General features: G+C 41.7%; 2 protein-coding genes across 2 annotated transcripts in view; both read left to right on the top strand.

Moving 5' to 3' along the window:
* The window catches only part of LOC115253744 (lipopolysaccharide-induced tumor necrosis factor-alpha factor homolog), a 329,801-nt gene that overhangs the window by 44,932 nt on the left and 271,777 nt on the right, over positions 1-13,092 (top strand). The gene's annotated exons all lie outside the window — the stretch shown is intronic.
* Positions 4,620-6,484, top strand: LOC115263026 (lipopolysaccharide-induced tumor necrosis factor-alpha factor homolog). Its single transcript, XM_029865957.2, has 3 exons — positions 4,620-5,005; positions 5,097-5,204; positions 5,458-6,484. Exons 1-3 carry the CDS (start codon positions 5,002-5,004, stop codon positions 5,709-5,711), a joined length of 366 nt encoding a protein of 121 aa, XP_029721817.1. The 5' UTR covers positions 4,620-5,001; the 3' UTR covers positions 5,712-6,484.

The following is a 13,092-nucleotide window of genomic DNA, read 5'->3' as shown; positions in this document are numbered from 1 at the left end:
AGCCCCTGATCGTCCGAGAGTTGGTTGAGACGTTAAACAGAATGGCCCTCCGGCGAGACAGGAGTGTTGGCGTAGGCCCAATCAGCCACCCGTAAAAATCCCCATTGCGAATAACATAGAAGAAAATACGACTCGATACAATCGGCAAAGACCCACGCGACGAAATAAGGACTACGATTGGAAACTTGGAACATGGAATTGCAAGTCATTAGGTTTCGCAGGATGTGACAGAACAATCTACGACGAATTACATCACCGCAACTTCGACATCGTTTGCAGGAGCTTTGTTGGACTGGACAGAAAGTGTGGAAAAGCGGGTATCGAGCGGCTACCTTCTACCAAAGCTGTGGCACCACCAATGAACTGGGAACAGGATTTATAATGTTGGGCAAGATGCGACAACGTGTGATCGGGTGGCAGCCGATCAACGCAAGGATGTGCATGTTGAGAGTTAGGGGCCGTTTCTTTAACTACAGCATCATTAACGTCCACTGCCCACACGAAGGGAGACCTGATGACGAGAAAGAAGCGTTCTACGCACAGTTAGAGCAAACATACGATGGTTGGTCGCCGCGTGACGTGAAAATCGTTGTCGGCGACATGAACGCGCAGGTAGGAAGGGAGGAAATGTACAGACCGGTAATCGGGCGAAACAGCCTGCACGCCGTATTGGATGATAACGGCCAGCGATGCGTAGACTTTACAGCCTCCCGTGGTATGATAGTCCGAAGCGCCTTATTCACCCGCAAAGATATCCACAAAGCCACTTGGAAATCACCCGATCACCAAACAGAAAACCAAATCGACCACGTTCTAATCGACGGTAAATTCTTGTCGGATATAACCAATGTCCGCACATACCGCAGTGCAAATATAGATTCGGATCACTACTTAGTCGCTGTATGCATGCGCTCAAAACTTTCGACGGTTATCACCACGCGTCGAAGCCGAACGCCGCGGCTCAACATCGAGCAGCGGTGTAACGTAGACGTGGCTCAAGACTACGCACAGCTGTTAGCAGTGGCCCTACCAACGGAAGAGAAGCTTGGCGCAGCTACACTTGAAGATGGCTGGAGGGACATCCGATCCGCCATAGGTAGTACCTCGGCTACAGCACTAGGACTCGCGACTCCGAATCACAGAAACGAATGGTATGACGGCGAGTGTGAACAGTTGAAAAACGAGATGAATGCAGCATGGGCGAGAATGCAGCAACACCGTACGAGAGCGAATGAGGCACGTTACAGACAGGCACGGAACAGGCAGAACTCAGTCTTCCGGATGAAGAAGCGCCGACAGGAAGAACGAGATCGCGAAGCGATGGAAGAGCTGTACCGCGCTAAGGACACACGAAAGTTCTACGAGAAGCTGAACCGCTCGCGCAGAGGCTTTGTGCCACAAGCCGACATGTGCCGAGATAATCACGGGAATATTCTCACGAGCGAGCGTGAGGTGGTCGAGAGGTGGCGGCAGCATTACGATGAGCACTTCAATGGCGACGTTGCAAGTACCGAAGGTGGCGTGGTAACAGATCTAGGAGTATGTGCGGACGACGAAAAATGTCTAGCCCCTAACCCCTGAAGAGATTGAGGAGGATGATGGCCGAGTAAAAACAACAAAGCCGCTGGAGCAGATCAACTACCAAGCGAACTTCTCAAATATGGTGGAGAAGCACTGGTGAGAGCACTTCACTGGGTCATTACCAAGATTTGGGAGGAGGAAGTATTATCGAAGGAATGGGTGGAAGCTATCGTGTGTCCCATCTACAAAGAGGGCGACAAGTTGGATTGCGGGGACTACCGCGCGATCACACTACTGAGCGCTGCCTACAAGATACTCTCTCAAATTGCCGCCGTCTATCATCGATTGGAAGAGACTTCGTGGGGCAATATCAGGCTGGATTCATGGGTGAACGCGCTACAACGGATCAGATGTTCGCCATCCGCCAGGTGTTGCAGAAATGCCGCGAATACAACGTGCCCACACATCACTTGTTTATCGATTTCAAATCCGCGTATGATACAATCGATCGAGAACAGCTATGGCAGATTATGCACGAATACGGATTCCCGGATAAACTGATACGATTGATCAAGGCGACGATGGATCGAGTGATGTGCGTAGTTCCAGTATCAGGGATACTCTCGAGTCCCTTCGAATCTCGCAGAGGGTTGTGACAAGGTGGTGGTCTTTCGTGCTTGCTGTTCAACATTGCGTTAGAGGGTGTAATAAGGAGAGCGGGGATTAACACGAGTGTTACGATTTTCACGAAGTCCGTTCAGCTGCTTCGTTTCGCTGATGATATTGATATTATTGCTCGTAAATTTGAGACGATGGCAGAAACGTACTTCCGACTTAAGAGTGAAGCCAGGCGAATCGAATTAGTCATCAATGTGTCGAAGACAAAGGACATGATGGCAAAGGGCTCCAGGGAGGAATCACCGCGCCCGCCACCCCGAATTTATATCGACGGTGATAAAATTGAGGCGGTTGAAGAATTCCTGTGGAGCGGACCTGGTGTGATGGTTAGAACACTTGACTATCACGCCGAGGACCTGGGATCGAATCCAACTCCCGACAAATTCACAAAATGTGGGTTCTTCCTTCGGAAGGGAAGTAAAGCGTGGGTCCCGAGATGAACTAGCCTAGGGCTAAAAATCTCGTTAAAACAGAAGATAAAAAATAATAATTCGTGTACTTGGGCTCACTGGTGACCGCCGACAACGACACCAGCAGAGATATTCAGAGGCGCATTGTGGCAGGAAATCGTGGTTACTTTGGACTCCGCAGAACTCTGCGATCGAATAAAGTTCGCCGTAACACGAAGTTGACTATCTACAAAACGCTGATTAGACCGGTCGTCCTCTATGGGCACGAAACATGGACCCTACGGGCAGAGGACCAACGCGCCCTTGGAGTTTTCGAACCGAAGGTGTTGCGTACCATCTACGGCGGAGTGCAGATGGAAGACGAGACTTGAAGCAGGCGAATGAACCACGAGCTGCATCAGCTGCTGAGAGAACCAACCATCGTCCATACCGTGAAAATCGGGAGGCTACGGTGGGCGGGTCACGTCATCAGGATGTCGGATAGCATGTTGACTAAAATGGTTCTCGAGAGTCATCCGACCGGTACAAGAAGACGTGGAGCGCAGCGACCTAAGTGGAATGGAGACGGCTACTATGTACAGCAGAGGCCACCCCAGCCTTATCCTGATCGGTAAAATAAGTATGTGACTCCACAGAATTTATTTTTCATCTTTAATAGTTATTTATGTAACTAGTTGCAAAAAGTTGATTTTTTCAGCACGAGTCGTACATTTATCCAACGAGGCTTGCCGAGTTGGATAAAAACGAAGAGTGCTGAAAAGTCTAGTTTTGCAACGAGTTCCATACAAAATTTTATGCAATGATTTTTTTCATAATGCAACTCATTTAAGTTGCATAATATTCGTAATGCAACTCAAATGAGTTGCATTATGAAGATTTTACAACTATTGTTCATTATGCAACTCATTTCAGTTGCATAATGAACCAGTTCGGAAAAAATGGCCATTATGATACTGAAATGAGTTATATAAAATTGAAATTATGATACTGAATTGCATAAAATAATTTCACGTTTAGAAATATGCATCAAAATGGCAGCTGTATTGTTTTATCGTTCAGTACTTACAACTTCGTCGTGTTAAAAGCTAATTGAAAAACATCAAAATATCACCATTTTAGCGCATCTGAATTCATTTTAACCTTAAATTGGAAAAAAAAAACAAATACGTATAAAACAAAACTGTAGGTACCAAATGTTGAGACCAAAATGCAACCATAGTTCTTACTGTAATTGATAGTCATAAGTTATTTAATTGTCTTCCAGCGGTGTAAATATTAAAAAATACGGACTATTCATCTAAGGTCAAACGGTCGAGCTCTTGCCTCACAGAACAGCAAGTTGGCTCCATTATCAAATTAGTTTTAACATATTTGTCCACACTTACATCAACATTTCATAATGGGATTGTATCTTACTTCAACAACATACGGGCGTAACTGCGATGATCGATATATTTTCTCTCAGTTTTCTCTATGATTTTTTTGGGACAACCGATGGTGCATTTCGGTAGACATTATGTGGGAAAAAATGATGTTATGGACTAGTAACTAGCGAAAAAGAAAAATCTATGGTGAGAAATTAAAGTTACGCCAGAATGAAACATAACGCGACGTTTTATTGTTCACGCGGCTTCCAAGAACTGCCACCAAATCATAAAACATTGATATTGTGGATTTACCGGCTACTTGTATTCTACCGGTCGCTTCAGTATGGCCTCCAAAGTAGCCGTTTTATAAAAAGAGTAACTTAAAAATGTTTTTAAACATTTTTATTGTATGCGCTATTCCTCGTTGCCACTAGCTATTCAGCGACATTCATTTTTTGACAATCAAGTTGATTTTCATATGAAAACGGCTACTTTGTAACGGCTACTCAAGTAACCGGTAGAATACAAGTAGCCGGTAAATCCACAATACCTTCCTGCTGCAGATTTGATCGATCGAATCCACGCTTCATCAGTCAAGTGCTTTTTCCGCTCGTGGTTTAATATTTACCTCTGCGCAAGAGTCACCCACAAATAAACACAATTCCACAAACGCAGCAGCAAATCTTCAATCTGACTCACGAGGAATTATTATCACACTTATCAGTTGGTTCGGTATCAGCTGAAATGAATCAGACGCCAGCTGCCTTCGGACGGTTGGTATGAAGCCATAACATATCACAGTTCTGATTTAAGGCAATGCGATAACTGGTCCATCATATCAGAAATCAGCAAGTAAAAAATCCCCTACTGCAAATACTATTTTGCCTGATAAACCCGAAAAAAGGTGGACTGTTTCACAAGTTAATTTACCGAGAGGTTCGATAGTAGATTCGTGTCAGTTCTAAAAGCACCGTCGAACTTCTAGCATCGTCGAGCAGTTTTCGGGGAGAAAATCATCGATTAAAATGGGTAAGTGTATAATTTAGTGTTGTTCCAGAAATAGTATAAGAAATTCTAACATTCTCATCATCATCATCGTCATCACCGCCTTGGTCTCCAGAATCGGAAAAGACTAATCCACCGACTTACGATCAGCTTCATGCGCCCACCCAATCGGCCTATCCCCATCCAGAGCAGCCCACGGCGTCCACCTCATTCAATATCAATCGTAAGCCCCGCCCATTTCGAGAAATAAGTCTTAATGTGGCACAAAGACGGCCAAAACCTCAAAACTGGGATTAGTTCGATCGTGAAACAAAAAGTTTTACTATTTTTCAAGGATTGGGCAAACAGTTGCGTAATATTTCACGCGTTTCTTCAAATTTCCGGTTTAAGGTTTTGGCTGACTTTTACCCATTACCCCACCGTACCTCTCTGACCGACCTTTGACTCATCACCATCTGCAACTTTGATATTTTCAGAGCCAACCACCGTGATCATTTCGAGCCCAAATGTCGGCCCAGACCCAACTACCATGGTGTGTCCATCGTGCCGGGCAACCATCGTTACCCGGTTGGAGTATGAAACCACCACCAAAACGCATATCTGTGCCGCCCTACTGTGTCTGTTCATCTGTTGGCCCTGCGTTTGCATCCCCTACTGTTCGACGTCGTGCCGAGATGCGAACCACTACTGCCCCAACTGTGGATCATTTATTGGAACGTACAAAAAGTAAAAGCTCCATACGGGTGGAGCAGCTTTCGATGTAACCCAGCGTTATGTGTGACGCAACGAGAAGCTTTTTGACCGTAACGCCTAGACGAATAGTAACTTAGCGTGTTTCAACCGTTATCGAATCAACCGAATAAAGCGCGCCATTGGTGAACGATGAGGGTCACGTATGGGGTGGAGTGATACAAGGCGCGGGAGGATGGTGTGGTGCAAATGTTTTTCTTTCATCCAGTTTGGAGGCCGTGAGCATAAATTAATTTGTGTTTAAGAGTGTATAGAAGCAACAACGCTGGCTCTATTCTATGTGTGTCAGTTAGCTAGCTGAGTGAATGCGCAAAACAACCAGCTGCGAAAAGAGGTGTTGATTTGAAAATGTATGATTTAGTGACTACAAAAAGTGGTCATCCTAGGAAGAAGCATCTACATATACATACTATACCACTCCAAGTACTGAAAAACGGAAAAGTGTAATGCAAACATTCATTTATTGGGCAACATCGTTGCGATGGTGCCGAACTACAGAAACAGACCAAAAATCAGAGCAGTAACAGAGAGGATGGCTAAATGCGAGGCAGAGCAGCACAAAGAGTTCGGAAAAGTTTGTTTTAGAAATATTTTATCGAGGTTAAAGTAGTTGCACCGAGAAACAGATTCAGTTAACGATAGGGTAATGTAAGGCAAATTGTAACCTTAAGAAATGAAGTTAAGCTGTATTTAGAGCTGTTGAAAGAGTTTTTTTCTTTTCACTTGTAATACATGTTGTTAAAAAACGTACAAGTAATCTCAACTTCTCATATCACATTCCTTATTGCTGCTTCGTTTGTGAAATATTAGGAGGAATTGGTATGCGCCGTTGGAGTGAAACGACTCTGGCTATCTTTCTGATGATAGTACATTGTAGTATTGATGTCATATATAAATTTGGAATATTGAACATAGCTTTTGCAGAGCCGTAGCGTGATCCCATGGCGCCCTTGGCAAGCATTCAGACTGGCGCTCCACGTTAATTGGACATTGTAAATTTTAAAAAAATGTAGTTATTCATTTTGTTTTCAAAGTTTCTTTAGAAGATGGATTTTGGGAGTCGCTCAAACATTTTCCACAATGTTTTTCTCCTATACGAGCATAAGTACGAACACATTTTACATTTCAAGAATCTTTTTAAGGCCAGCACAATAATTAGAAATGACATTTCCTAACATAAATGATGCAATAACTTCTTCAAGAAATCTAAAATATTTTTTTTCTTTTCTGGAGTTTTTTTTTTTTTTTTATTCTTCAACCACTTAACCTAATTTTACAGCTCTTTTGTCCACTAGGGCACTGCGTGAGCGATTCCAATTGGCGGCTGCACTTACACTTTTGTACAACGCCTAAATTTATTCTATTCTAATTCCACTAATTCTAATTCGAACTTGTAGCCTTTCGCTGCTGTCACTTTCTACCCTGTCCATGGTAGAATGAAGAGCACGATGTTGCTTCTGTTCCATTTCCAGTCCGATTGGGGGTCCATTATGAGTTGCCGTTAGCCGATATCCAAGTTTTCCGAGTCCGTTAGAGCATATGCTCAGAAGAGGGTCAGGTGTCAGCCGCTCTCGGGGGGAAGAACGACTGACGAAAAACTGCAAGTGCCGGGGCTGGGATCGAACCCATGACCATCCACTTATGAAGTGAACGTGTGGCCACTACGCTACGGACCCCGGCTTCTGGAGTTTTTGTTCAATTCAATTTTATTTTTCACTACTTAATTGAGTTTTGGAGGTAGGAATCCACAAACGATCTATGTTACCAATTTTCAGCGATTAGTTCATTTGGTTTTAACAAAATTTTACAAAAACTCTACCAAAGGTTCCTTTGGAAGTAAAATCAAAATATTTCCAAGAAGATCAGTAAGAAAATATTCTGTAATCATTAGATGAACCATGGAAATGGAGGAATACCTGGAGGAATTTCTGCAAAAATCTCTGTAAGTTTTTGTTGGAGTCTCTGGAAGAGTACATGCTGGAATCAATTAATGAAATTATGCAAGAATTTCTGGAGGAATTCTTGCAAAAATATCAGGAGAATAATCCAGGAGACAGTTTCCAATGGATTTCATGAAGAGAATTACAGGAATTCCTGGAGCAGTTTGTAAAGAAATACATAAAGGAAGAATTTGAAGAATTTGAGAAGGAATTCCTGAAAAAAGCTAACAAACATTATTTCTCTGGAGAAATTTTCTCACAAAATACTTGGAGAAATCTCTGAAGGAATTCCGCATTTCAAGCCTTACTTTACCAAACCCGGTATCTAGCAAAATCCACGAACGGAGAAAATCGAAGGGGAAGTTCGCTGTTCCCATAGCAACTCATACATTGAGCATTCCAGAAACGTGAAAAATCCGGGTATTTTTTTCACAAATCATCCTCAAAGGTGAGTGATACAAAAAGTATTAAATGAAATTCACCGCCTTATATGACAATCCCTTTTTTGTTTACATATGTTACATACGGTGTTTGTTAAAGTTAAGCTTGATTTATGATTTTCTGGAGGAATTTATGAGGAAATTCATGAAGGGTTTTCAAGAATCTAGCAGAGAGAGGAGAGAATATAGCAGAAATTTATTGAGCAATCTCTGGAGGACATGGGACAATCTCTGAAGAATCAATGCAAGATTTTCCAAGCGGTGTGAGATTTCTTTTTTGTATAGGAAATTATAGAAAGTAAACTTTGGTCGAATTTCTGAAGAAATCTTTAGAAGCTTTGCCAAAAGAAACAAATCCATGAAAGAATTTTTGAAGAATTCTCAGAGGCATTTCTTAACAAATTCTTGGAGGCGCTTCTAAAGGAATCTCAGCAGGAATTTCTATAGGAATCCATGGAAAAATTAATGAGAAAATTTAATTAAGGGTTTGAAGTAATCCTTAAAGATACAGGGGGTGGCCGAAATGTTTGGGATAGCCAACTTTTTTTCTCCCACAAAAAAAATCAACATGCTGTAACTTTTCATAGAGTGCAACAAAAAATCTCAAATTTTGACTGTTTATCAATCTGTTATATGCGCATCATTGGTACAAATTTGGGCTCGATTGAATAGTTTTTCACGAAGTTAGAACCGTTCGGGTAAAACACTATTTTTCAGACAATTCATTTTTCAGCTGTCATATCTCGGAAACCAGTAAACCGAATTGAATGAATTTTTAAACGTTTATCAACAATATATTGGTACTTAATACAACGTTATAAAATGTAGTATTTTTTCACGGCGAATTAAGTTATACCGGGTTGAAATTTTTACCCATATAGAGGAAAATTAGTCAAATTTACAATACCACACAAAAATTACTAAATGTGTTCTTCCTTTAAGCTAAATTGGCTCTAATATATCTGATTAAAGATAACTTGAGAACAGAAGTGGAAAATCTTTGGACATCAACACTAAAATTTATTGGCATTGACGTAAAAAAATAACATTTTTTCGAGAAAAATCCAAAAAGTGTCTATCCATGATAATTTTTTTCAACGTTCAAAAAGTATCTATGTTATAATAGTGTGTGAAGCATTTGTATATTGTTAATGTACGTTCAACATTTCATTCAATTCGGTTCACTGGTTTCCAAGATATGACAGATCAAAAATAAGTTGTCTGAAAAATAGTGTTTTACTCGAACGTGAGGGAGCGGCGAAAGCAAGTCTCCACGAGGTGAATATAAATAACACTCATCTCGTGGAGAGTCGCGTTCACAGCTCTGTCCCGGCTTTAGTATGCGTGTGCGACCCCTACTCTCTTTGGCAAACTTTTAGACAAAACCACAAGGCAAAAGTCGTCCATACATCGTTTCTTGATTGCACGCTTCTGAGCTGAGAAAATAGCAAGTGAGTGTTCCCATCCTTGCTGTTAGCAACCTTCTGGTGCAGCTGATAGGGCCTGGAGGGTAGTGATAGTGATACCCTTCCTTATGGGCAGGTCACATCCGGTTGCAGTTGGGCTCGGGCGGGGTTGAGTATGCCCGCCTTCCGAGGACAAAGAGAGTGGTGAGGACCACTCGGGGAACTGGCTAAGCGCCAGTATGCTACCGTGATGGACTCTCCAAAGCGAGTCATCGATGTTCGTTTCTGCAGGCTACGCAGCTAACCTTGAGGGTGCGATGTGCACTAGCCCCTCTCTGAAGCAATGCCTTCTTGGTGGTTTCGGAGAGACGAAGGTTTTGGCGACCATAGGAATGTTTTTTTTAGTAGATCGAGGAGAGAGTAGTTCTGGCTTTTACTACTTATTGTAGTAGAAGACGGCCTTAACCCCACACTACCCTAACCTTCCTGTTAGCGTGTGTGTTGAGCAGATTATCCCCCTATGGTTTAGAAGGAAAAAAAACGTAGTGCTCAAAGAACGATTAGCTGATAATCCGGCATTAATCGAGTCGGAACTTTATGCCATAAAGAAGAAGGAAGATCAAATGTTAAAAAAAAAATAGCTTTTTGGTCCATTTTTCGAGGGCTGAAAGTCTCTCTAATAAAGACAAATCAATCAAATCAACCATTTTTCGAAAAGTTTCATAATAAAATTCTGGCCTGTTCAGAGTATTTTATCTATTCCCGGTTTGTAATTCTTTAAAAATCCATTGCATTTCGTTTCAAAGGTGTATTTAATTTTTCACCTTTCTTCTATCCCCGTTGGGCTGCTAGGACACGTAACAGCACCATTAATGAACGTCCTACTGGCACACTATAGGTAGGTACGAAAGCTCCGACCAGAATATTCCGAAATGGTGTTTCGAGAGCAATCGATTTCTGGGCTGAATTGGATACACATTGCGCTCCTTTTTGTTGGTTTCTAGACTAGCACTACTGATGGTACGTACAATCCAATGGCCAGGTGCAAGCCTTGTACCACCATGCCATGACATGGACGACTTCGAGAGCGGGTCAATTGAAGACGACGACGACGACGACGATGAGGTTGAAGCATAATTTATTCAGAACGTGCTGGATTTCTAATGGGGACCAAGGCTTATGATGCAATATGGATGGTTGAAGAAAAGAGAATGTAGAAGGATTGACAGATTCTGAGAAAGGATATCCAATCGGCAGAATTTGGTTGTTCGTGAGGAAATTAGGTTGGTTGATAATTTTTTTAAACTTATATCGTAATTTATCGTTCGTTCTATTCTATTCGTCTCCATTATTTACTCAACATTTATTTTTTATTTGTACAAATAGATGACCAAAGTAAACAAAACCCTCTGCACAAATGCTCTGCTGATATTCATGGTGAATATCAATTGGCATTTTTCGAACGAAGTCGAATCGAACGCACACTCCGAGGCTTACGAGATACCTAAATGACTGATGCCGCTAACCGCTCGGACACGAAGCCCATCTTAAATATTCAAAAAAGGAGCAGTTTCCGTGACTTTCTTATAAAACTGGTCTAATCGCATAAGTTTTCAATATACCATGTTCTCAGGCTCAGCTTCTGAAATGAGCTGTAAGTGGTGGAATTTAGATATGCCGAAAAGACATTTGTAGCACAGACTGACTGGGACGAAAGACTTCCGGCCCCTGACCTTCAAGGGATTGAGGAGGAGGTTGGCCGGTTGAAAAACAACAAAGCCGCTGGAGCAGATCAACTACCAAGCGAGCTTCTAAAATACGGTGGAGAAGCACTGGTGAGAGCACTACACTGGGTCATTACCAAGATTTGGGAGGAGGAAGTATTACCGGAGGAATGGATGCATTGGCGTATCTAGGATTTTTTCCTAGGGGGTGCCTAGGGGGTGCCAGTTTCAGTGGCTTCCAGGTTGTTGTAATTTTTTTTTTGTTGAAGGAAATACCAATCCACCCTCAATTTCTCAGGCCAGTAGTGCCGAACTCGCCTCGGGCGAAAGCCACTTTAATGAAGAAAAAAAAAATAATTTCTCAGTTGCGGGAAAAATGAGCCCACAAATTTAAACGCACTATATTTTAGAGAATAACTTTTCTGGGAAATTCGATCCGTTGTACTGGCCCATATAGCCGAGGCGGTAAACGCACGGGTATTCAGCATGACCATGCTGAGGGTGACGGGTTCGATTCCCGGTCGGTCCAGGATCTTTTCGTAAAGGAAATTTCCTTGACTTCCTTGGGCATAGAGTATTTTCGTGCCTGCCACACGATATACACATGCAAAATGGTTATTGGCAGAGGAAGCTCTCTGTTAATAACTGTGGAAGTGCTCATAGAACACTAAGCTGAGAAGCAGGCTTTGTCCCAGTGAGGACGTTACGCCAAGAAGAGAGAGAGAGATCCGTTGTACTGATTTAACACTTTACTTGCCATGGAGGTATGAAAACTTGATAAATTGATTGCGTATAATACATGGAATTTGTATTTTCACTTTGAACTTAACAATCATCGTGACAACACAACCCCTTTGTTGTGTGGATTAAACACAATACATTTTCAAGGGCAATTATTAGAAGTGTAAGGTACACCGGGGCAAGTTGAAACGGGTGGGGCAAGATGAAACACGAAGTTTTGAAATAGATTTCAATACAATTTGGAAATTTTTTCTTCGCTAAAAGATTGTTTGAACCAAAAACTATGTGTTATGGCGATCAAACTGTTTGTCATCATTAAAAAACATCATGTTAACCCGCTGTTTCATCTTGCCCCACCCGTTTCAACTTGCCCTGGTGTTCCTTACAGGCTGTGTTCATAAAAATAGCAGTGAAAGCCGTTTTCCATACAAAATGGTCAACTTTGGCATGCTGTAACTTTTTTTTCCTATGAGGGATTGAGCTGAAAATTTGACAGTGAACTACAAATATGGTGAATATTGATATAGCAAAAACTGAGAATTCTCTAAGCACGTGGAAAAAAGTTGAACACTATGTGAAATTGTTCAAAATAATAGCAGTGTAAATAAATTAAAAGGTAGCTTTACCTTGAAGAAGCAAGAAATATTTTCGCACGCTATTCGAACAGTTTCCGCCTTGATTACAAGTTAATGTTTAAATTTAAAATTTTTAAAATTGTTTGTCAAATTAAAAAAATCAGAACAAATACTGCTATTATTTTGATCAATTTCACATAGTGTTTAACTTTTTTCCACGTCCTTCTAAAATTCTCAGATTTTGCTATAACAATATTCACTATATTTGTAGTTCGCTGTCAAATTTTCAGCTCAATCGCCCATAGGAGAACAAAATTACAGCATGTCAAAGTTGGCCATTGTGTATGGAAAACGGCTCTCACTGCTATTTTTATGAACACAGCTGTAAATCTCGGAAACTATAAAATATACACAAATTTGCGTGTAACTTGTATTCATCATGACATCCTCTTTTTTTATTGCATGATAACAACCCTTATGGGGATCGACTGTGATTGTGGTTATGTTACGGGTATTTTCGGCTTTCAGTCTTCGC

This window comes from Aedes albopictus, chromosome 2, assembly GCF_035046485.1.
Source record: "Aedes albopictus strain Foshan chromosome 2, AalbF5, whole genome shotgun sequence".
Classification (NCBI taxonomy): Eukaryota; Metazoa; Arthropoda; class Insecta; order Diptera; family Culicidae; genus Aedes; species Aedes albopictus.
The sequence above is the reverse complement of the archived record's forward strand: the minus strand, read 5'-3'. Positions and strand labels throughout refer to the sequence as shown.